General features: G+C 40.6%; 2 protein-coding genes across 14 annotated transcripts; one reads left to right on the top strand and one right to left on the bottom strand.

The window, feature by feature from the left end:
- The first annotated feature begins 18 nt into the window (after positions 1 to 18).
- LYSMD3 (LysM domain containing 3) lies at positions 19 to 17284 on the top strand. Of its 6 annotated transcripts, none has more exons than XR_014577018.1 (3): positions 19 to 393; positions 2203 to 3119; positions 3453 to 4062. XR_014577018.1 is itself a non-coding variant. In XM_083818648.1 (3 exons), the coding sequence occupies exons 1-3, from the start codon at positions 34 to 36 to the stop codon at positions 15134 to 15136; spliced, it is 744 nt and encodes a 247-aa protein (XP_083674774.1). In that variant the 5' UTR covers positions 19 to 33; the 3' UTR covers positions 15137 to 17284. The 6 variants fall into 6 exon arrangements, 5 of the variants coding, with proteins under 5 accessions (XP_083674774.1, XP_083674775.1, XP_083674776.1 ...); XM_083818648.1 differs by lacking the exon at positions 3453 to 4062 and adding an exon at positions 15068 to 17284 and having other exon boundaries at positions 2203 to 2517; XM_083818649.1 differs by having other exon boundaries at positions 2203 to 2517; positions 3458 to 4062.
- On the bottom strand, positions 5242 to 25200 carry POLR3G (RNA polymerase III subunit G; the record flags this gene model as incomplete). Of its 8 annotated transcripts, none has more annotated exons than XM_083818655.1 (9): positions 5242 to 8422; positions 8915 to 9043; positions 9885 to 9955; positions 13326 to 13376; positions 14090 to 14152; positions 19753 to 19882; positions 21972 to 22100; positions 24313 to 24371; positions 25182 to 25200. In XM_083818655.1, 7 exons carry the CDS (start codon positions 22089 to 22091, stop codon positions 8336 to 8338), a joined length of 651 nt encoding a protein of 216 aa, XP_083674781.1. In that variant the 3' UTR covers positions 5242 to 8335. The 8 variants fall into 8 exon arrangements, with proteins under 8 accessions (XP_083674781.1, XP_083674780.1, XP_083674782.1 ...); XM_083818654.1 differs by lacking the exon at positions 25182 to 25200 and adding an exon at positions 25102 to 25121; XM_083818656.1 differs by lacking the exon at positions 25182 to 25200 and adding an exon at positions 22969 to 23093 and having other exon boundaries at positions 24313 to 24500.
- Between the last annotated feature and the right edge of the window lie 9 nt (positions 25201 to 25209).

Here is a 25209-nt window from a genome sequence, read left to right as displayed (position 1 = left end):
TATAAAATGGAGGACAGCTCCCCCCAGCGCCGGATGGCGGCCTGCCCCTTCCGGGGCGGTGCGGGCGGCGGGGCCGGGCCGGGCCTGGCCCCGCGGGGAGGCCGGTGCGGAGCGGCGGGCATGGCCGGCAGAGCCACGCAGCCCCCGGCCGTGTCGCAGCCCCCCGGCGGCGGCCACCACCACCACCACCCCCCCTACCCCTACCCGCACCCGGTGGCGGCGGAGGGCGAGGGCCCGGAGGAGGAGGCCGAGGCCTTCGAGCTGCGGCCGCGGGGCCGGGAGAAGGTGCGGCGGAGCGCCTCGAGGGACCGGCCGGACGACATCGTCCTGCTGACGAGGGACATCCAGGAAGGGGACACGCTGAACGCCATCGCGCTGCAGTTCTGCTGCTCGGTGAGTGCCGGCCGGGGTGCGAAGCGCCCTGCCCTTGGACAGCCGAGAAATAAAGCCCGGAGGGTGTTGGGCATGTCTGGGCTCCGCAGAGCACGCCGCGATTCTGAATTCTGTAGGTTTTTCGGTGAAAATAAGAAGTAAATACATGGTTTTGTTTATGGCATTTTCACACTGTACAGGGAAAGTTAGCGTAGTGCATCGCGCCGGTGGTCGCTTCTGCTGGCTGTGACGGAGGTGTTGCTGAACCACCTGAAGTGCTCGTGTGAAGCCTTAATCCCGTTAAGGAGAGAAAAAAGTAATAAAAACGTTTAGTTCTCCTTGAAGCTTTTCAGGTTTTCTTAGAGCTAAATTGCCCACATATTTATTGCTGTGAGTGTGCTGTAGCATGGGGAAATCTGTCCAGACCATTAAGATTAGTGTATCCCTCCAAGACCATTTGGTACAACTATGCCCCTACCACCAATGTCATCCACTAAACCATGTCCCCAGGCACCACGTCCAACCTCTCCTTGGACACACCGAGGGACGGTGATGCCACCACCTCCCTGGACAACCCGTCCCAATGCCTGACTGCTCTTTCTGAGAAGGAATTTCTCATAATTTCCAACCTGGATCTCCCCTGGCACAACTTGAGCCCGTTCCCTTCAAGTGCACGTCTGGTGCTCAGACCTGAGAAGTGATCTGCGCTTTCTTGGGCACTTAGGGGTAATGTGAGAGAGGTTCGGGGCTTTAGGCAGAAAGCATAATTTGTGCTGATCACTGGGGTAAATGCTGCGTTTTGCAGTCCTTCATCCTACTCTGACTTAGTGTGGTATAGTTAATAACACTTCCATTTTACGAGGGTAGTGGAGGCAGTAGGCATTGATTGTTCGAACTTTTTCTGGCCAAATCTGTGTTTTATGTGCAGCAGTTAGAGGGAAGAGGGTTTCAAACCTTACTCTTAACTACCTTGATTTTTTTCTGATGTAGATGTCATCCCAGTGAGGATAAGAAGCATCTGAACTCTGGTACTGTGTATCTTTAACAGGCACAATTTCTGTGTTCTTCTCAGGTGTTGCAAAAAAGTACTGACTTCCAAGTACTTAATTATGGTGAGGTTTGTGGCTGTGCCTTCCACATTGAAGCAGTTACTGTACCAAAATAAAGCTGCTCATTCTCCAAGGGCAGTTAAACCCTTACAGATATTTCCTATGAGAGTGAAGATCTGAACCTCTTAAGAGCAAAACTAAATTTGTTTTGAGGTAGAATAGGCAAAGGGGAGAGCTGACTTTGACGGAATTGATTGAATGAGGGAATTTTATTTATAAATATTTATAAATGAGGGAAGATTATAGTGTGTTAAGTTACATTTTGTTTCTGCCTGAGGACTCAAAAGCAGGAATCATCTCCAAAACAGAGCTGTGGCTAGATGAATTGGAAGCTTGTAATTTGTAATCTTTACTCAGAAGTTTTGAATTTAATGAGGAACTCACAGCCATTTATTTCATTTGCAGAACACTGGGGTGAAGTCCCATTCATTTGACAGGGATAGTTGACAATGATGGGTTAATATATTTTAAGTGACTGTACCTGACTTTCAGTCATCATCTGAAGCATGAGGGTTTGTTAGCTTGTAATACCTTCTTGCTTATCGTTGTTCAGGTTTGCTTTTTAACCTCTTCCTACTTCAGCCTGTTCAAACAGGTATCAGTTATCCCTGTCTTTTGTAAGTGGAGAATTTGGTTTCTCAAGAATTTAGAACTTTTAACAGCTTCAGGTCAATGGATCTTTTAAACTTATTTACATGTAAACTGTTGTTTTTATTTTTAGGTTGCAGATATCAAGAGAGTTAATAACCTTATCAACGATCAAGATTTTTTTGCCTTGAGGTCTATCAAAATCCCCGTGAAAAAGTTCAGTGTACTGACCGAGACACATGCCTCTCCAAAAGGAAGGCCAGTCCTTCGGCCGGCTCACTGTTCCCCAGAAGTGCTGGAAACATCACCTTCTGACAAATTCTCTGCGAACGAGACTGCTGGCAACTTCTTAAAAGAAGTGGATCGAGATATAGAAGAGATTGTGAAGTGCAACGATACGAAGAGAGAGAACCTTAATGAAGTTGTTTCTGCCTTAGCAGCCCAACAGGTCTGTTTTGAAACTGATGGTAAAACTAAAAAATCCAAGGATCCTTACTATGGAGCGGATTGGGGCATAGGGTGGTGGACAGCTGTAGTGATTATGTTGATTATTGGCATAATAACTCCGGTTTTTTATCTCCTATATTATGAAGTTTTAGTGAAAGCAGATGTCAGTCACCATTCTACAATGGAATCTGCCCATTCCTTTGTCACAGCAGCTCCGCATCAGAAACAAATAGAAAATGGAATGAATCCTGCGAATATTATAAATGTTGATAATCAAGGAGACCTTCAGCCTTACAACCGAAAACCCCAGGCAACTGTCATTCATAGACACATAACATAGCGTTAGATGAAGAGGAAACCACAGAATGCAAAATGCATCTGTTACACAGATGAAATACTTAAAGAGAAATACTTAATGATTTACCTTTATGGGCAGTGTTCCAGCACACAGATATTTCCGTGGATCATGTAAGCCCGTTAATGTGCTTCAGGCAGAAGACTTTGATGCAAGATAGGAATATAAATTAAGATATGAAATTGTCTCTGAAGCTTTGCACTTTTTTTGATAGTGTGTGTTTTCTAATAAATGAAGAGGTGAAAAAGGTAGGTTGAGCTAACACATAAGGAATCTCACTGTACATTTTGCAGCCCTAAGATGGGCATTTGGGGATATCTATCTTTTAAATATCTTAAAGTATTTATAGAGTGCATAGTACATTTGACATTTTAATATCAAGTTTACAGTTACCAGATAAGACCACATTCTTATAATTGTATTTTTCTTACAGAATTTTTAAAACTCAGTCATTCCATAATTAACTGCCACTATAAAGTCCTCTTTTTCTTAGATGTCTATGAAAGAGGCAGTAGCTAATATTTAAGCTGGAGTCTTCAAATCTTGTGCCTGTGGTCGACCCATTCTTTATTACTTTTCAGTATAGGTAGGAGGATAACTTTGGTTCCTATGTACGTCATACTGTCCTTCAACACAGTCCAGTTGAGAAAGTCTTTTGTTTGAAACTTCACATCCTTCTCCATGGTATCCTTCTACTGCAAGCTGACTTGGCTGGACTGCAATTCTCTTCTGGTCAGCTGCATGTGAGAAGAAACAAGTGAAGATGTGTGACACCTTGCTGTGACTGCTTCATTAGTCTTTATGGTTATGGCTTTTTCTTCCTCCAGTACATCGCAGTTCAAGAGCAGCTAATTCTTCAGACAGCAGCTATTGAACTGCTCGGGGTTCCTTAAACGCCAACTTCTTCCTGAAATTTCATGCAAACCTTCATATGATGTTCAGAGGCTGCTAGGAAGAAGCCTAGTGCTGCAGCAGAATAGACCAGCCATAGCTTCAAACTGTTCTTTTGCTGATATTCTTCAACCACTCTGTTCTTTACTGTTTCACTCGATGTCATGGACAAACTTCTTTTCTTCCCTACCTGAAAATGCTACAGGAGAAAAATTAAAAAAAAGACTTCTACAGAAAGAAGTAAAGAGGTACTTGTGTGCTCTGAATATTATAAAATAAAAAATGAAATGTTGCCTATAATCTTTTTTTATATTTGCCTTGTGGAATAAGGTTTCTATTGTGCTGTTTAAGTAATACTTGTTACTAAAGCTGAAGCTAACAGACTTTCGTAAGACTTAGAAATGGAAAATATCACTATCTTTTCAATTTAAACACTATTAAAAGCTCTCCTTTGAGTGTCTTGATCAAGTATATGCAGTGGGGGGGGGGGGACTGATAAAGCAACTTTTTTTTTTAACTATAGGAAGTATTCAAAAGTGCTTTATCAACTTGAATTTTGAAAGTAAAGGCTTCTGCCATTATGGGGCAAATATTATTCACTGGCATGCTAAGGGCATGAGCATGAATCGGTTTACTTTCAGTGTAGATTGAAATAGCTTAAAGCTTGAAGGGAATGCACGGTTGGACCTGTGAACTGTGGCTAGTGGCTGTGGAACCCTTCAACCAAAGTAATATCTCTGGAGGCAGTGTGGCTACTCATTGTTTCCACATGAGAAGAGGCATTCTAAATGAGTGTGAACTTCGTGTTTCGCCTGCCGCTTGTTTTCAAAGATCTTTTTAAATTTTCCTTCCATGAAAACAATACGGTAATAACGCAAGCATGACCGTCCAAGTGCCAGTTCTGGGTAAGGCTGTGCGAAAAGCTGAGTTGCAAAATAATTTATGGTGGCAAGTGTGATGTAGCTTCTATGGCTAGAAGTTTAAAAGCAAGCCAACTTTTAGGAAGAGGTGGTTTGCTCTTGTCTGTACAACAGAACTTTAGCACGTTAAGACAAATTAGCCAGTGATCTGCCAAGCCTGGGACCTGGTACATAATGGGTCAATTTTTTTCTGTTAGCTTATTTGTTGGTTTGTCTCTTCCTCCATCATTCCCTCTCTGTTTATGGAACTTTATCCTTTCATTTCTTAGGAAATTGTTTAAGAACAAGAGATTAACTAGTGTGATACGCAACATAAGCCTAAGTTACCATCCATACGTTAACAGGCTGGAATTAAATTGCCATCATGTTTGAAGTGAACTTAATTTCAATTGTGGTTTAATGTGGTCAGAAAGGTCTCTGCTGTTTATATTTAAGAGAAGAGATCCTTTTGTCCGTGGTGTTAGAGCTGAATGGTTCTTTAGTGTCTCAGGCTTCTTTGGGCTTTTTACAGTGGTTTAAGGCCTGTGGCTTTGTCACTCAGTTGCTAAAGGTGTGATAGTAAGCATTGATTAGGAAAAAAAAAAGGAAAGTTTTGCTGAAAAATACTATACTCTGACCAAGAGCCTGGCATGTTTTTACTGTTATGTAGCATATTTCACATAGCATATTTTTAAAGTAGAACATTAACATTATGAGAAAACACAGTAAGTCTCTTTCCAAGATCATGGGACTTCAGGCAGTAGGAATCTACAAGCATCAGCTGGCTTTTCTATTTGCAGGGTATGGGGATTTGTACTGTTTTTTTCCAAAGTACAATGTGTTACTGGCACTGTGTCCTCTTCTATTAGTTCTGAATAAACTAGGTAACTGCTCTGTATGGAACTAAAAACTGATATAGTAAATTAATTGTAAAACCAGTCTTTTAGAAATTGACTTTAAAAAAAAAAAATGAAAGCAAACTGAATGGTAAATTGTATTACAACACATTGTTGGTCTGGAAGTTGGTTTTAAATTTAAGTGCATATTGCACTGTTGGATCATATGAAATTTTAAATGCTTTAAATCTCCTATATTTTGGAATATGTTGTCAGAAATAATCTTTGTATAACTGTTTTTATAAAGGTTCAAACTATAACTTTGTGAAATAATCCTGAGTGAGGATGCAAGTTTTATTTAAAATACTTTTGCTCCTCTACTTTTAGAAGAACATAAGTAATATGCATAAAATAAAGATTTTATTTTAGACTGCAGTGAAAGTGGTACATACAGTGTATTCTTAACTCTATATTTTGCATTTGTTATAGGAGGCCACTGCTCGTATTTGTTTTGGCTAGTTTCTCTGTGTGATCTAAATTACTCTTTGGCCAACAAGTTAACTTTGTTGGCAGAAGCTGCCTGTAGCATTCACATGTGGTGCAGTATAACTGGTAACTTAAACGTTTGTCCTGTGCCTGTCTTGTGTAACTTGGAACTCTTCTGTATAAAGTTCCGAGAACCTGTTACTTCTCTGAAATGAGCATTAAAAAAATAGGTATGAAAAATCAAGGTTTTGGCCGCAGGTTAGCGCTGGTAAGCAGCTGAGCACCAAACAGCCACTGGCCTTGGCTAGACAGGTAGTTCCTAGCAAAGCTTTTAGCTGGCAAGCTCCCTGCACGCTGGAAGCTAAAAGCAGTGCCTGCCTTCTTGTGCAACATACCAGTATTTTTCTGCTGTGCTGTTAAGACAGAATTTCAATTTAAGTCTACCCAAATCCAAAGTTTGCTGAGACCCAATGGACAGCCTGAGTTTTATCAGCGTTATGGTGTTGCAATAAATTCTCAGCAGTTAGAAACACCTGTTTTCCTATGTTAGTGTTTTGTCTCTCTACCATTTCATTTCAGAGGTGAATCCTAGAACTCTGGCTGCTCTTCAGCTTTGGCCTTATCTGCCATTGTTAAATTGGTCTTAAAAGATCTATCCTGAGACTTGTGTGGTTCCCTCTGTGGGACAGGTAACCATAGTTCACCTTTTAAAGCTGATGAAGAGTTGTATGACTCATCAAAGAAACAGGCCCAACTGTTCCATAAACAACTGCTAGCATCTATGTTGTCAAAAAAAAAAACAGAATGCACTTTCTGTGCAATACAGCAGAACGTTTATTAAACACTATTTGTACAGGCTTCAAAACACAAATATACCTCTGAGGTGTGACGTGTGTTGAATTTTATTTTCATTTCCTTTAGAACAGATATGTAACTTATCAGAACACTTGAAAGCTATACCTTAAGCTGTACCTTATTGCACAGAATGAGCCATAGAATAATGGTGTACTATTTTCTAGTCAGTAGCGAGACACAGCACTGCTTGACAAAACGCCAAACTTCCAAGGAAAGCTCTTCTGATAAAAGAATTGGCTTTGTCTTAAAACTGTTCTTTTGTTAACCCTGATAATCGTTAGCACTAAGTTACCAGGAACAGAACGTAGTAACCTGATCAATAACACTGATAAATAGCATTTCATATCATCAAAAGACAAAGAGACACAGTCATTGTCAATATGTTGTCGTTGTGTTCCTTTGCTTTCTAATCTCACGAATAAATCTACATTTTGTCTGTTGGCTCTAAAATAAGATACGTGTTTCCAAGCATTCTAGCTTTGCTATTCTCAGCACTCATGTTTTCCTAATTAAAACCTCATGCATCAAAATATTTCACCACTTTCCTTTCCTACATTTTTGTCTTTTTATTGATTTTGCTGTCTGTAAAGCTTGTCTCATTTTTGTAGGAAAGCAAGTAAATGCTTTAGCAGTTACATAGATATCTGCCATCTCACTTAACAGCTCTGTGAGGTAGAAAAGTTAGTTTTGCCTTAAAAGGCAGAGAAACCAAGGCAAAGGACTAAAATTCTTGTCACTTCAATCTGTATGACGAAGATGAAAATTATGATTCACATTTCTCAATCTTAATTTCTGCCATATATTCTTGCTAAATGAAATTACCTTTAATTATTACTTACGCTGATGTATAAGGGCCATGTAACACGGTTAGATGTTACTGTCCCTTTTCAATAAAGGTAAGAGTTCCACTGACTAGCGTAACAGCTCTTCAAAATACTCTCATTACCTTGTTAGTCCGTATTTCAAGTCAGTTTATATTAAAGTGCTTAGTGGTCAATTATTTTCAGTCACCTGAATTCAGAAGTTACATAAATTCCTTCAAAGAAGTCTGCTGCTAAATATAAGCAGCTTATTCCCGTAAGGGTCCTATCTTTGCTTTGCTCCAGTTATCAAGAATTTCACTTGTTTTCAAGATTTAACAGCTAAAGCATAGAACTGACTAGTGCAAATGCTTAGGCACAATTCAATTAAAATGCATACATTCTTTGTTTGTGCAGAGGCAATACAATGGCATATAGCTTGCTCCATCAGTAAACATTCCAGAGAACCTTAAAAAGGTGCATGTCTGCAAAACATAGCAAAAGAAAAAAATGTGGGATCCAGGATCCCATTTCACAGCATAGTACGATTAAAATAAAGTTGTCCAGTATGTTTTTGGAGAGTATACTTAAACCCAACGGAGATAATGCATCAGTTTGTCAGTGATACCCAGCCTACCTCCAGGTTTATATTTCAAGTAGTGTAAGGCTTGAACAGTATACCACCTAGCAATAATAGCTAGTATGTTGCTTCATCCATATTGTCATCGCTGTCAGCACCAAAGTCATCTCCGTCTTCAAAATACGAAGAAATGTAGTCATTTTCCTAAAAGAAAAAAAAAAAAAAAAGTGCAGATCAAAATATTGTTGCTATGCTTGTGACAGGGACAATTTATTAAAAAAATGTGTTTTAAACTAGTTGAGCACAGAAATTTTGAAACAGTAACATGTTTTCCCTTACTTCTTGTGGGGGAAAAAAAAAACATAATTAAGTTCCAGTATCTATGAAAGAAGAGGCATGGTTTTTCAATGTAATTGTCGTGCCCTATTTTGGTGAAGAAATTAATAATTTTATGTATTGCTTGGGGCAGGACACATTCCTGTTTGCAACCTCATATTTCGGAGCTCTTTCAGAGTATCAAATCTGAAATACTTAACTACAGTGCAATGTACTGCAACAAAGAAAATTAATGTCATAGTGCCTTTCACTACAACTCTCATTCTGCTTCAGAGAGGCTAGGGACATTTGGCTCACAGTCAGCACACAACTCAGTGACTGCAATCTGACTTGGTGTAAATAGAAAACTAAAAAAAGCACCTCTTCGTGCTCCTCTTCATCATATTCCTCTGGTTCTTCTGCTTCGTCATCATCTTCACCTTCTTTGTCTTTTGTTTTGTCTTTCTCATCTTCAGATTTCTCTTCTTCATCATCCTTCTTTTCCAACTCCTGTCAGAACACAATTTTGTTTGTGGTGATCCCATGTTAAGGCAACAGCATACCCTCCACACTACTAAAGTGTTACACTGCAGTTAACAGCGAGATGACTAGCATAACAACATTGCACAACTATTTTTTTGACAATAACTAAAGAAAACATTAAGCGCCAGAACTTCATACAGACTTGTTTTATCAAGTATAAGCCATCAGACTTCCATTCTAAAAAAGGTATGTCTTCCGTAATAAATTGAGATGATGATTTCCCTTTGGCATCCACTCTTGGAATAATTCACAGTAGAATGCCATGTCACACCTGACAAAATAATATCACATGCCATAAAGTATAGGCACCAAACAACTATTTCACCTTTTGGCTTCCCATTTACACATGGTGTGTAATCAACACCAAAATCATGTTCACTTTCCTCCTAAATTCTCCCTTATCTGTGTTTCTTCCCTCTCAACTTATTAATAGGTTTATTTCAAACATCAGCAGAGTGGTTAAACAGCAACAATTTAAAAGCTCTGGCACCAATTCCTCCTTCATTAAGCTGTAATAGTAGCTCTATTGTTCACAGTTGGTCTACATAGCTAGTGGAGAAGATCAACTGGACAATGTGTTCAGAGTCAAACAGAAGCAAGAAAAAAGCAGTTTCTCCACAGCCCAGCTTTATCCTTACCCCCTTCCTTGTGCAACCATACTGCACAACAGCTGTCAGTCAGCGTAACAAGACAAGGCCAGAAAAATGCCGCTGTGCTTATTCCATTTAGTACCAAGAGCCATAACACAGAATTTGTTTTCCTTCAGCAATTTGTGTTGTACAATTTAGCAAGATTAAGCACATCTTACCTCAATTTTTTTCAACACATCCAGATTACTTTTAGGGTCAGAACTGTTTGCCTTTCTTGGTTTCGCCCCTGCTGAAATAAAATATATTACGATTATTTATTTGGATATAAAAGAACAGTAATTTTTTTATTTGCTCATAAGAGCATGTATCTTGAGAATAGGAACTGCCATGGAAACCCCATATTCTCTATATTAAAATTATCTTAGACTTTAAGCTACATCACTTATAGAGGTGTAGTGGCCTTATTTATCTAAGTGATGTGTTTGGGGCCAGTTTTAAATTCTCTTTAAACAGGTATTTGACCAAAGGCTTGGCCAAACTATGGCATTTAGTTTTGCAAAATACTTTTCACCTACATACACTATATTAAGAAACTAGGAAAAAAAATCCATGTTGTTATTTTTCATCAACTGAAAAGATAAAAACAAATTACTGTTACTATGCAGTAATGACAGCAGCGCTCTTCAGATAAGTAAAAAAAAAAACGCAGACAGGAGAGTATATGAGTTACATCACGGTAATGTGGTTACTGCAGTGAAATGGCTTGTGGACCAGAGATGGCTCTTAATGAACACAATCTTTATCAAGTTACTCCCTAAAATTCAGCCTTGTACTACTTAATTATATTGTGGAGTAAAGGTCAAAAATAGCATTCCGTGTACCCAGGTATGAGCTGTCTGAACTGCAGCACTCTCAGCTTAGGAATACCTCTCCCAGTTCCAGGAGGGGAATTTGACCAGGAGAAACATGGAGCTCCAGACTGAGAAATATTTGAGCAGAGTTAAAGAGCTCTGCAGAGACGTCCTGTTTCCGTGATTTAACTGCCCTTCAGCTCTCCTGCTGTAGGGCACACCACTGCATAAAATTTACACTGTAGGGCTACACCTAATATGTGAGCTCTTCTCAGTAGGGTAAATCTGCCTTTGTGAAGTTCCATACTGGTGAAGCTACACAGCTTCTGACAGAGAAGGTAGCTTCAGCCAGGCTAGTTCATGTTCCTTGCACCCCTTTTTTTTACACTACACGGTACCAGAAAGGAAATTAATATGCACTGATAGAAAGAGAGGATAGCCTTTCTGAAGTGGACAGTAACCCAAAGCGAGATATATTTTATGTGGCCTAATACTTAAGGAGAACACTAGAAGCTGCAAAGAGAGTGACTGCATTTTGTCATAAGTAAGATTCTGTTCATTTCAGTGTTTTGCCTAGGAAGGGATTATGTGACAAAAGCACTGCACACAGCTATGGGAAGTCAAGCTGTTCTGTAATAACATATGAACTCTCTCTAAGCAAACACATCCAGAATGAAGGAGGCTTTTAAGGAAATCAAGTGTGATTCAAAACGATCGTATCTGCACAAACACCTGCAGACTTTTAGAGATAATTTCTATTGAACAAACAACCTGGAAGCCAAAAGAGACATGCAAAATCTTTCCTTAAATGGTGGGCGTCTCCAGAGCTCATCGTAGTATTAGAAAAACAGACCCATTATTGGACAGTAGAACTTCAAGCAAAACAGCTCCTCACATCCACGTTGTTTTGAGGTGCGACGGAATACAATCTAATCTTTTGAAACACCTGTTACAGTAATTTGGCTTAACTGCATACATCTAAGTGATGTAATATGTATGCATATAGCCGGCCTACAGGAGCTGAGGCCAGTCAACTTACTTTTTTTTTTATCATTTTTATTTTGATTTTGAGGTGTTTTTTTTGGAGACGTTGGTGATACCTAGGATCGCATGGTCCACAGCCCAGGCTAAGTGTGGATGAGATGTGGAATTCTACCTAAAGTTATGTCAGTAAAAGTCATGTGGTCAGGTGTTAGGTTAAAACACTCAGGGAAACCAGGAGGTAGGATAAAAACGAAGCCAGCCCTGTACATGTAACTGTGCAGTGATCCAAAAACCACTCCTACAGTCTATGAGGTAGGAAACTTGTTTGCATATCAGTGCAGATAAAATTCACTGCACTCCCTCACCTTTGTTCCACTCGATTATAAAGTGTCACCTAACATGTCTGTCCTCAAAATAACCACGGATGCACACCAGACAGGCAAATGTGTCACTCATCAGCTACATACAAACCTCAACACAAAAGTATTACAACTTTTGTATGGTCTCCATATATATCATCAATATTCCCCCCGTCCAAAAAAAACCAAAACCTAAAATCATATGATTTTTGCTTTTAGAAAAAAAAAAAAGCATTTTTTTTCTTATCCAGTCAAATTTGGATGGTCAGCTGGTCTTTGTCATTAAAATTTTGTAAGAAAATGTACTTTTTAAGAGCAAATAGAGAAACAGGCACAAAAGACTGCTGAAAGAAACCGCATTAATCAGTAATTCTTTGTGATAATCAGAACATTAGTGTATCAAAGGAACAGTAGGTTGGCATTTAAAATTTCATGGAATCTCAGGGAGATACTTGTTGCTTGCAGGCTTATAAAAGCCAATGTAATTTCTTCTTTTTTAAGAAAGAAAATGGGTACGTGCTGTTTTCTTCTTGAAAGATTTTGCAAATAAGTAGTTAATTTGTGGTTGAATCTTGCAGTCTACCTTTAATACCGTGCTTCTCAGTGACGCTCTTAAAAGGAACAAAGCATCCAGCTGAGCCAGTCTCCATGACTACTACACATTCCCTTTTCTTTTTCTATTTTATCCTTGAACTGAAAAATGACACATTAAGGACTTGGACAAAGAGAACAAGAAAGTAAACAATTATATTTAACAGACAGCTAGAAACAGGGGGCCAAGCGTTGTTTCACATCAACAGAGCAACAGGCTTCTACACAGAACTTAAAATAACAGTCATGCACAGGAGGAAACACTTTTAAGAAGTTTTTTTGTTTGTTTGCTTTTGTTTTTTTTCCTTTAAGAACAACCAATACCAGCTCCAACTGCTGTTGAAGGATCTGGTTCACAATTCTGCAGAAGAAAGCTGAAAATAAACAAAAAAAGTAAAACCAGGGAAAATAGAAAGTAACCTATTTTAAATCACATATGAAACGCCTAAAAGAAATGCAAAATTCAACCAAATCATAAACAATATAACTGAGAAATTGAAAACATGAAGAAAATCTGAACAGCTGGCTATTCTTTGAATAGAAGAAGGGGGAGCGATCACAAAATTCCAAAACAAAAAAGTTTTTTACATTTTTAATCTTCCACTATTACGTATTGGCAGCTAGCAAGTTAATACAGTACATCAACATCAAAGGAAGATAGATCTTTTCCTCTAAGTTAAAACATCCTACAGAAACAAAGCAAAAAACATAAAAGCCAGGCAGACTAGTAAATTATTTAAAAAATAACTGCCAAAAGCCCTGTTTAGTAGGCCTAGTTAACATTTCTACCATTTTTTTCCCCTAACCAGCTCCAGCATGTTTTCTTACACTCAACTAGTGTGTATTAAATGCTCTTTAAAAATATATAATCTACCTTTTTTCATTTTTTTTCTTGGCTTCATCTCTCTTGGGAGTCTTCTCCAATCTGCAGAGAAAATAGCTTTAATACGTGTGAATAATGATTTACTGCAGTAATCCCCCCGCCTCCCACTGACCCTGAGAAGGCTGGGGCCCCTGCTATTTTGTTTACATGTATGCCTAATTGTTTTAGCACCCAACAACTTTACTGAATTTTAGCTGTACTTTAAGTTGAGGAAGTACAGTGAGGACCAGGATTTCACCCAGTTAATGGAAACTGGTATCTGCTCAGATGAGACGAAGTTCAGCCCTTCCAGTGGCCCAGATGGCCTCCAATTTATGCACTATGATTAAGCTTGCAGTATTGACCTACACTGGTACCTTTGTGGAAGTTTAATGTCATAAAACCCATTTAACAGTGACAAAGAAACCGTGGTGGTTTTTTTTTGTTTGTTTGTTTTTAGTAACATTTATGTTTGTTCCCAGTTCAAAACTGGTATCTGCATGGGGAGTAAGGAAGAGGAAAAGCTAGAGGTCAAGCTTGCATTCTTGCTGTTGTTTTGAATGAGTAAAAAATAAAATCAGATTTGTATTTTTTTGGGACAAAACACTTCCCCTTGATCTGAAAACATGACAAGGGCATAACCCTCAAGAGGAAATAGATGCCTTGGTAAGGATTTGCGTACTTTGTATTGCTTTTAAAATAATGAATCAAACATTTAAGATCGGATGATTGCACAGGTTAGTAGAGAATTAGCCTTTGGTAATCTCAGATATTACCTGGGGTCCACGCTGCATGCTCCTTTTCCCTACTCAGGTACTTTTTACTGTACCTTTCAATTGCTGTAGAGAAAGATACAAAAAGTTATTGAATTCATTAAAAAGGCAATCCAGACACTCTCTTTGGTATTTTCCTGTGACTAAACATACAGTATATCCTCCTTTTCCCACACAGAGCACTTTCTCATGCTGTTGTTGAACCTAAAAACAGTTTCATGTCACTGCTTTGAGCAGTTGTCATGGCACTTCCCAGGACTAATCATACACCAAGTACTTGAAAAATCTGGATTTTATACCCACCTCCCTCCCCAACAACAGAAAAAGAATATTGGTTTTCATTTTTTGAGTATCTCCTTTCAGTCAAGAGAAAGCTGTTCCTGTCCATCAAGCTGATGTATGGGCTGGAAGGGCAGACAGAGAGGCGGATCAGAACCTGGCTGAACAGCCAGAACCAGAGGGTGATGATCAGATGCAAAGTCTGGCTGGAGGTCCCCAGGGTCAAAAGTGGTTTCAGTCCTGATAGTATCTTCATTATGATCTGGATGATGGGTAGTGTGCATCCTCAGCGAGTTTGCTGATGACACAGAACTGGAAGGAGTGGCAGAAACACCAGAGGGTGGTGATGCCATCCAGGGGTACTTGGTCTACAGCTCCCTCGCGAGGGGAGCGGAGGGGCAGGCGCTGAGCTCTGCTCTCTGGGGACAGCGACAGGACCCGAGGGAACGGCATGGGGCTGGGACAGGGGAGGGTCTGGCTAGGGGTTAGGGAAAGGTTCTGCACCCAGAGGTGGTCGGGCACTGGGACAGGCTGCCCAGGGATGTGGTCATGGAACTGAGCCTGCTGGAGTTCAAGAAGCTTTTGGACAACGCTCTCAGGTTTAATTTTTGGGTGGTCCTCTGTGGAGCCAGAAGTTAGACTCCCTCATCCCTGTGGATCCCTTCCAACTCGGGATATTCTATTTTGTTCTGTACTGGACAGGCTGGAGAAATGTTCTGTCAAGAAAAATTTGAAAAAGGAGAAGTGAAGAGTCCTGCCCCTGTGGAGTAACAAGCCCAGGCACAGGGACAAGTTGGAAAGCAGCTCTGCAGAAAAGGACCTGGGGTCCTGCTGGACACCAAATTGCACGTGAGTTAGCAAAGTGCCCTTGCTGCCAAGAAGTCTAACGGCATCCTGGGCTGCATGAGGCAAAGTATTGCCATCAGGTAAAGAGGTGATCCTTCCCATCTACTCAGCACTGGTGACGCTGCACCTGAAGTGCTGAGTTCAGTTTTGGGCTCCCCAGCACATGAGAAATGCAGACATACTGGAGAGAGTACAATGGAAGGCCAGCAAGATGATGAAGGGACTGGAGCACCTCTCCTAGGAGGAGATACTGAGAGCTGGGACTGGTTAGCCTAAAGAGAAGGCTCACGGGACGTCTTACCAATGTCTATAAATTTCTGAGGGAGGCTGCAAAGAGGACGGAGCCAGGCTCGTGTCAGTGGTGCCCAGTGCCAGGACAGGAGGCAGCGGGCACAAACTGGAGCAAGGAGCTTCCCCCTGAGCGCCAGGCAGCACTTCTGTGCTGTGCGGGTGGCTGAGCACTGGCACAGGCTGCCCAGAGGCTGTGGGGTCTCCTCCTGGGGGATCTTCCACAGCTGCCTGGACATGGGCCTGGGCACCCTGCTCTGGGCGGCCCTGCTGGAGCAGGGGTGGGACCAGATGAGCTCCTGAGGGCCCTGCCAGCCTCAAGCATTCCGTCCTTCCATGACTGGGGGAAAAAATAAAAATAAAAAGATAAAATTTTATATTTCTATGCTTAAAGCGTATAAAAGGATAACATGCAGATATACTCAGGTAAACATGGCTGAAACATTAGAGGAATGCTAACCCTTCCGCTTCCCTTCAACAGTTTCACAGTCAATTGGTGTCACCAGTCGGTGACATTTATCACCACTGTCCCCAAAGCATCCAGAACTCCCAGCTCTCAGAAGGCCGTGTCTCTGACTGATCATGACCAAGTTGCAGGACTTTTGCAATGGCAAACCTCTGCAGTATAACAAAGAAATGTTTCTGAAACAGCAGCAACATTTTTGTCCGTTTTTCCTCTTTCCAGGCACAAGAACTAAACTGAGAAATGCACTGCAAATAATACAGTAGTTATACAGTATAGGTACATGCATTTATACTGCAAAAAAAGTCTTCTACAATCTTTCATGACAAAAGCAGTACCAAAACTTAAGTATTTTTTAATCAGTCCCATTTTTTCTTATCACATTACCCTGCCCAACTGCAAAATCCACTTAACACAAAATTATTGATTCTGACGTCAGTAATAACTCATTACTTGAACAGGGATAATTTTTGTGGATGTTGCACAAAAAAAAATCAACTTAAGGACTGTGACCTGTACAGTCAAAGACTTCTAATATACTCACCAGGGAAAACAGTCAGAAAACGAAGATGTCAGAAATTAAACTCAATTTTAAACTTGGTTGTGGCAAGGGCAAACAGAAGACCTACCTAAAACTGTGCAACAAAAATACTGTGTTTAAAATGGCACTGTCTCAAGGGGCATTTAATGTATGTGGCCTTTACAGATGCTGTAGGAAACTATCAGCAACAGAAGGGAAAGAAACTAGTAGTTTTATTTCAGCTTGACGACCTTTAGTGAAGAATTAATTGCTGATGCCATCAGTAAGAAAATACACCTGACTGACTCTTGCTACTCACAGTTAATGAATTAATTCCAAACCACTGCCAAGGTGACAGTCACCCAGCTGCAGCAGATATACCTGCAGGAAAAATATGAATGATTCATAGCTTAGGAAGTGAAGAAAATTGAGAACTTAAGGAATATGCCTACTACTTGCTCAAAATAAGTGTTGAAATGAATGATGAAAATCTCTTCTGTACAGTATACTACTGCATCAAAATTGCCAGGTAGTATTAGATATGTACCTGAATAATGAACGAAAGATAGATAGCTATGTCCTAACTAATTAAAATGTTTCCCTTCTCACACTTCAAATGACATTTGGCTCTCAGATGTGCTGTTTCAAACAATCCTTTTGCTCTTGTAGCAAAGCCAGTCTAAGAAATTCCTGCCCACAGTCCCCCTACTGCCTTTCTCTTACTCCTAACTGATGTTTTGATGAAATAGAAGAAAAAAAAAGGGCTGTAAAAAAGAAAACCAAAAAAAAAGAAAACCAAAAAGATCAGTTAAAAATAATGAGATGAAAGCAAGCTGTTTAAGCTGCAGACAACCATTGCACCATACTAAAACCCTGAAACTGAAGTGTTTTTCTGCAACTGAAAGTTCAGTAGAACTTAAAGCAATTTATCAACTTATCCCCAGGGAGACACTGAGAGTAGCTGAATATTTGACTCCATTCAAGTAGCTGCATACCTGTTTTTTTTACTGAAAATGTCATTTTTTTGTGGAAAAACAGTCACGAAAGATGACTGGGCACAGTCATCAACACACAAGGCACAGTCAGCAATACTGAGAGAGCAGCACACCTCAGAAAGAAAGATGCAGAAGCAAAGATGATTTTGAGGTAAGAACTACCATGTGAAGCACAGTTGGAAAAGAGAGCTAATGTTCTCATGAAATAGCTGCTTCCTTGGAAATTACTCTGACAGGCTTCCAGGCAAGGCAGTTTCCTTTTTTGTGCCTCAAACAGAAATAGCAAATTTCAAGCCTGACAAAGATCAAGGACACAGGAAGCTTCTGCGAGATAAGAACTTCAAAATAGTGAAATTTGTTTACTTAAGAGATGAAGGAGTAATTTTGAATTCTTTTACAATCATAAATGGATCTAGAGACGAAGATCAGATCTCTTGTTCTCCTTGCCTCATAACCAAGTGTTTACCTGGCAACACCACTGCGCTGTGCTACAGCTGCCTTCTGTGTCCTGGTGATTGCCCTACTCCAGCTGTGGGTCAGAAGAAATATTCTGCTTTTTGAGAACCACTTGTTGAGAGTTCAAGAGGGACTGGGATCCAGGAGCTCATGCCTGCCACAGAAATAAGTAGCAAGTATCAGATGATCAGCGGTATCTGCTGTGAGAAGCCAGGGCTCCTGAAATTACTTCGGTCTCTGTAGGAATTCAGGGGCAGCAGAAATTCCCAGGGAGTTTCTGAAGGCATACTGAAACACCACAGAGACTGGCTGAACATCTGTGTTCAAACTAAAAAAAAGCGGGGAGAAGGCTGTATGCTCATACCGAAGTGTGCTGCTCCGGTTCAAACAGTGATTTAGTACAAGAACAATTGGACAATCAGTAAGGTGCGTTAATCACAGTACTGTACTGAAAGCCTAGCAAAAGATAAAAGTTGCACACAGTCTCAAAAACAGCTGGAATTCACCAGTACACCATGAATTAAATGTACTCACATTTCAGAGAGGATGAGACTGTGTAATTGTATATCTTTATCATGAATATCCAGAGTCAGAAAATTCTTTGATGGGTTCAGGATGGATATTAAAGCTCATGTTTCGGAGTTCAGGTGAGTTCTCATTATTCAGAATCAGCACACAATAGCAACAAGAAAGATTGTCTGGTGTTTGGCTATACTGGATTTCTTAAACATTTTTATAAAGCTTGCTAGAGGCAGCCTACTGCACTGACTGGACCTTGGGTCTGACACAAACAGCATTGCCCAATACGCTCTACTTCCTACCTTCTGTAATAGTGCTTATCATTTATATCACTCAGAAAAAGCACCAGCACCCACAGGAGGATGGCAGAAACAGGCAAAAATCACAAGTGAAAAGAAGCACTCCTCCCAGTAATAACCTCCTGTGACTCTTCTGTGTTTAAAATACTGCCACAGTGAGGTAAACAGACATTGAGCTGTTCCTTCCCTGCTCCCCTTTCCTTCCTTCCCACTAGCTCAGTTTTCTGACCAAGAAGCTTGGATTTTAAGAGTATAATGATGTATGATTGCATGTGCAGTATCGCAGAGCATTTCTTTTTAACCAAGCAATAACAAAGCTGTTGATGTTTAATTACATATAAGAAAAAGCCATTCTCAAGTCACATACAGTAAGAGCAAGATTTTAGCTTCAAATCCAGCTCTAATGATGCAAACCTTGGTAAATCACTTATTCTCATCTCAATCTTTGTATTTCAGGTGACTTGTCAGTAATACTTACCAATCGTCCCTGAATGGACTCGGGGAAAAAAAATCATGTTCTAGAACAGCACATTTTATAATATCCAGCTATTAAATAAAATACTTTAAGTATGTCTTTACATAACTAAAATGGCAGATGAATTTCAACTCTAACATTTACTATAGATTTGTCTGCTCCACTGCAAAATTTTAGGGTATTTTAAACATGTAGAAATGTCTATTTCATTAACATATAACTGGAAGGATTGCAAATACTTGGTCATAATGTTTCTTACATCATATCAAACAGAATAGATGTTTAATACCTCACTTTTTTTTTTTTTTTTCACACAGCAGTTGCTTTCCAGTTACAGCACTTGCATGAGTGATCTGCAACTTCTGTAAGTGTAAACGCAGCAAAAATCCCTATTGTCTTACCCTGGCTAATTATCGTCCCTCATTATCAGCACTAGATACATCTTCAACACATGCATTTCACTACATTATCCTCCAGAGAATAAATACTGAAGACATAAGTAAAAATGAAAAGCACATAAACAAACCTTCACGTTCTTCTTCTACTGCCAAAAAATATGGCATTTTTTTCATAGTTCCTCTAAAATCTTGTTTTAAGGCCAACATGTAATCTTCGTCTTCTCCTGTTTTCAGAGGCACTGGCTTATTGTCTGTACTCTGTACAAATTATGTTTATTATTTATAATGTCTTAATATCCATCAAACATGCAGGAACACTAAAAAAAGCTACAATAAACACATCTAGTCCTGAAAGAGCGCAACTCTGCATTATACCACTTTGCAAGTATACTTTACTGCATTCTGACATGCATAATTTTACAAATAAATTATACCTTTTATGACTTCACTGTATCTGTCTGTAAAGATGTATCAAGCAATAAAGGAAGAATACATTAAACTTCTGAAATAGCCATTCACATCCATGTTAAGCCCATAGGGTTCTTAAATCCCAAGAGTGCTTTTTCTTGCCAATCTAAATTAATCAGAAACTGTGGCTTCAGTCAGTGTAGCCCAGGTCTTAACGTCTTCTAAAACAGTATTGCACCTACATTAAGTATGATTACTCTGAATAATATTGACACAGTTTGACTAATGTCATGTCTCAACCAGGTAGCACACATCTCACTTCTTTCACTTGAGTTTAAATGAATTGTTAAGTTTTTCTTGGTGTTTTGTTTGTTTGCTTTTGAACTATGACTCCTGAAACTGGAAGTATGAATAAGCAAAAAGAATTTTTTAAATATACGGCAAACTAGGGCCGAAGATGGAATTAGTATGTAGTAAATGGATATTTTTGTATGTAGTAACTGGATATTTTTGTGTGTAGTAACTGGAATTGGTATGTAGTAGCTGCACATCACCTGACACATGGTGCACAGTCAGTATCTGAGCGGTAGGTTGCAATGCACAAAGCACTGTCACAAGTCCCAGAGCTGGATCATGAAAGGAGTTTACTATTTACAGCTGTATTTGCTAGATGGCCAACATTTTAAATCTCTAATGATGCTGATGATATGCTGATGCACCTTAACTGGGTTTTAATTGCATTTACAGGAAATCCATAAGAACACAAAAAGCTCCTGTAAGAAATGCGTAAGCGCAATGATTTACTGCTTAAAATAATTTCAGCATCAGTCAGTCAACAGCTGTGATATCACACTTTTGGTCACTGCCCAATCATTAAATATAATTCATGAAATTTTTAACAGTTCTAATTATGCCACAGTTTTTCAATGGCAGAGTGGAAGAAAAATGTGTAAATTCCCCGTGGCATACATTAGATATACTGGGGCTAGCAATTCTACTACAAGGCAAATCCACTGCTGACTGCAGAAGCTACAGTTGATACAGAATGCAGTTTCTTAGTGCTGTCAAGCAGACAACATTTACAATAGGAACCATGTAGATGGCTTACTACGAATGAAATCATAAAATTTGAATTGTAAGGGAAATAGTGTACTATGAGGATATGTAATGTGGTTCAGTAAATCAAAACCATAGGCAAAATAACTATTCAGGCGAATCTCAGAATAGCACCAAACTTACAAGTTCTGTAACATGTGTGACTGAGAAAAATTTCATGCACCTTGATCTAATCCTGACATAAATGGGAAATTCTGTCATATGGAACTGCAACACTGCAAGACTACTTTTCAGCCTCAGAATTGCCCAAGTTTGCCTGCGTAGCAGGCTCAGCCTAGTAAGAGAATTATTTACTCTTTCTTCCCCCTTAATGTTCAGATACATCCTAAACACAACCCAAATATCCAGTCTCAACTTCCTTAATTATATAGAACATCTCTCCGTTGTTTTCAAGTTATTTTCACGTTCTGGCTACAGAGGCACAAAACACTCATCCTGAATCTTTCTGTGTCTGCATCAACAATAAACTTATAAATCCAGATCCGTTCACAGCTTCCAAGGCTAGCATAACTGTATTTCAAACAAATTCAGATCTTCAGTGTTTCCATTACTGTAATGTCCAGAAAACCAAATCAAGCTGAGGACTTTAATGAATGAACATCTTGCAAGCAATCCAGTTAACCATGGGACACCACAGTTAGCAAAGGGACAGGAAGCGGTAACGATAAAAACAATAACGGCAACAAATGAAAGTACATTAAGTACTTCAAAACTGACCCAAGTGCTTAGGGTTGTTCTTATACTTCATCCTATTATCACGATGGAAGTGAATACACTTTACCCAAACAGTAAGAGCGTGCTCTAAGGTAGCTGCTGTACTTACAGGAAATGGTGGGGGAGGCTTACACACAACGTCGGGAAGAGATGCACCTTTAGAAAAGCCAATGGCCTCAATGTTGAAGGTAAACGCAGCACGTCCTCTTCCTCTACCTGACCCAGCCATCTGGAGTTACTGAAAAGATTACAAGATTACAGGTTTTTAAAGATTTATTTTTGTTATGTATATGAAATGTATTACCTATAAAACTGCTGTGTGAAAACCCAATGTATAGCAAACATTGCAGTAATTTTAAAACGGCTCTCAAAGATCATTCTAAATAGGCAAAGACTTTAATGTCCAACTTAAGCTCTTCTGCATACTATAAATTCGGTACATGCTTCAAACCAACTCCTCTCCCTCGTTTCTGCTAGCCACCTCTGCATGCCAGGAATCATCTAATTACCTCCTAAACTAGGAATTTCATACTTTCCTCTTCTAAAGCTTAGATCCACTGAGTTGAGTTCAATCAGGGCTGACAAAGCAGAAGAAACGTGAAGCAAGATAGGCGGAAAAAAAAAAAAAAAGATCATGGATCATCAACTTACTATGAAGGCATTTTGCATTTCCTGAATGTGTCTCAAAAAATAGTTTGGATTTGTCTCTCATGCCATCTTTGTCCCTTTGTTTTTATGCATTTCCTTTATCTTTGTAACTAGCTTTGGGTTCAGAAAAAGAGCCAAAAGCAAAGAGGTTTAAGGTAAAAGCATAAAAGGATTTCTCTCAGCTCCACTTCAGCATATTTGCAAGCTAACTGTTGATAAAAGGAGGCTGCTTTAAACTGTTTCACAGAGTATATTAAAGAAATAGCCTGCAGGTACAGTAATTTGCTGCAACACTGTAAAAAAAAAAAGCCTACCTTAACAGCCACATCTCACTCCATCACAGAATTGTATGACCCATGGTCTAGCAGGTAAAGCAAACTGTGAGAAACATTTTTCTGGCCCAGAAATCCCATGTGCTGCTTACCATAAACTGCACTGCTACCCTACGGCTTACCAACCTGCTGGGTATGATCAAGCTTGTTCCTGCCATCCTGCTCTACTTGTAACAACGAAAATAGTTCCAAGGCATCCCACTGCAGGCATCAGGGTGAGACAAGAACTCCAAATGGGAAGCAAGAAACAGCTGCCAACCAGTCAACAAGGAACCCAGGACAGAATGATGATTAGGAACAAAGAAATGCCTACTTAAGATTTTTTACAATTCCTGCAAAAGCAAGAAATGGCCTTTCTATTAAATGTCGGTGAAAAACAGGTATGTTCTCGTGTATTATTTTCAACAGGAATAAGCTCTGCTTGGATAAAACAAAATCACTTTATACATTTCCAGGTCAGTCAGCAACACAGAAAACTATCTAAAAATAATCATAAAGCCCTAAATAAATCATTTTAAGAAAGACAGCAAAGAAAAATCTAAGCCTGAGCATTTAATTAACTAAAAATACAAAAATAAAATAAATTAGCAAAGTCATTTGAAAAGAAGATGAAAAAGAAGACGTAAGCCTGACAGAATTGAAGACAGGTAAAAGATAAAGCAAAGTCGGAAACATGAGCAATTATCTAGGTGTGAAAAAAGGGAAGCAACGACTGAAGAAAACGAAACAAGAGTTGAGGGAGATGTCCAGGTATAAAGGAAAGGCACATTTTTTGGATTCAATATAATGGTCACTTTTTAAAGTTCAGCTTTAAAATTAGTTCTGAGATTTTCCTGAAATAGTGAATAAGTCTGGTAAGAAGTATCCAGCTTTAAAGCTAACCCTCTTCCAAGTGAGAAGTTTTGCTGAAACTTACAATTTCTTGAGTGTTTAAGACGTTTCTGTCTACTGACATCATAAGGCGATCAAGAAGGAGAAATGACAAGGGAAACCATGTTTTACAACTAACCCACTAAGCCTGACAAAGTTACCAAGACAGCTTTATACCTCAAGAGCCATGACCGAAGTCTGACAAGCACCTGGGTGCATCTTCTTATCTGGGGACAGTTTCCATCCCATTGCACCAGAAGGATGTGAGGGCCACCTAAAGCACAGTTTAAGTGTGCACCGTTCTACATACCGGCCACAGGAGCTTCCCGTGGTGTTGTGTTATGTCACCCAGGCAGCCAGAGGCCTGCAGAGGCCTCGTGCCTGCTGCGGTGGCCAAGCACCTGGATGAGTCCCTGTTAACCTGTCCTCTGAGCAAAACTCCCCATCCTGCTGACTTTCAGAGAAGGGTGAAAGGGGACTGGAAATCCAGTGGAGGATGCAAAAAATAAAAAAAAAAGGGAGGTGGAGGGGTCGGGGGGAGCAGGTAAAGGAGAAAGGGCTGAAGTTTAAATGCTGGGATTTTGTTTGGCTTTGCTTTACCTTATGTCCCTGAAGGTATCAGTGTGGGTGCAAACACTTGTCACAACAGCCTTGGTCCCCTGCAAGGTGAAAATATACCCGTTTGGTTCCCCTTTACCTTGTGCCCTGTCACACCCATCCCCTCACGCTGCAGGGCACCCACCCTATCCCCATCCCCCCTTGCACCCCCAGTCTGTGTCCCCTCATCCTCCACATCCCCTGACGCCCCCCGGTCCCCTCACACATCCCCAGTACCCTCACACCCCCTGTCCCTTCACCCCCCCCTCCCCCGGTTCCCTCACACCCCTTGTCCCCTCACAGCCCCCTGTCCCCTCACCCTCCCCATCCCTGTCCCCTCATCCCCCCCGGTCCCCTTACACCCCCTTACACCCCCTTACCCCCTTACCCTTCATCCCTCCAGTCACCTCATGCCCCCCATCCCCATCCCCTCACCCATCTATCCCCTTACGCTCCCTGGTCCCCTCATGTCCCCCATCCCCTCGCACTCCCGTCCCCACACTTATCCCCATCCCTGTCCCCTCATCCCCCCCGGTCCCCTCACACCCCTGGGTCCTTGTCCCCTCACATTCCTCCATCCCCTCAAAACCCCTGTCCCCGTTCCCTCACCCTCCCCGTCCACTGAAGCCCCCTGGTACCCTCACAATCCCTCACACCTCTCACACCCCCTGTCCCTTCATCCCCCCCGGTCCCCTCACGTCCCCTGGTCCCCTCACACCCCCGGTCCCTTCACACACACACCCCTCGGTCCCCTCACGCCCCCCGTCTCCTCACCGCACGCTGTCCCCTCACCCTCTCCATCCCTGTCCCCTCATCCCCCCCCGGTCCCCTCACACACCCCCTGTCCCCTCACACCCCGTGCCCCCTCTCACCCTCCCTCCCTCCGCCGCGCTCCGCCCG

This window comes from Anser anser (genome assembly GCF_964211835.1).
Source record: "Anser anser genome assembly, chromosome: Z".
Lineage (NCBI taxonomy): Eukaryota > Metazoa > Chordata > Aves > Anseriformes > Anatidae > Anser > Anser anser.
The sequence above is the reverse complement of the archived record's forward strand: the minus strand, read 5'-3'. Positions and strand labels throughout refer to the sequence as shown.

Coding starts and splice junctions, on each gene's coding strand:
- LYSMD3 (XM_083818647.1), top strand. CDS start 34: ATGGCGGCCTGCCCCTTCCGGGGCGGTGCGGGCGGCGGGGCCGGGCCG. Junction 394..2,202: donor CGCTGCAGTTCTGCTGCTCG/GTGAGTGCCGGC, acceptor TTTTATTTTTAG/GTTGCAGATATCAAGAGAGT.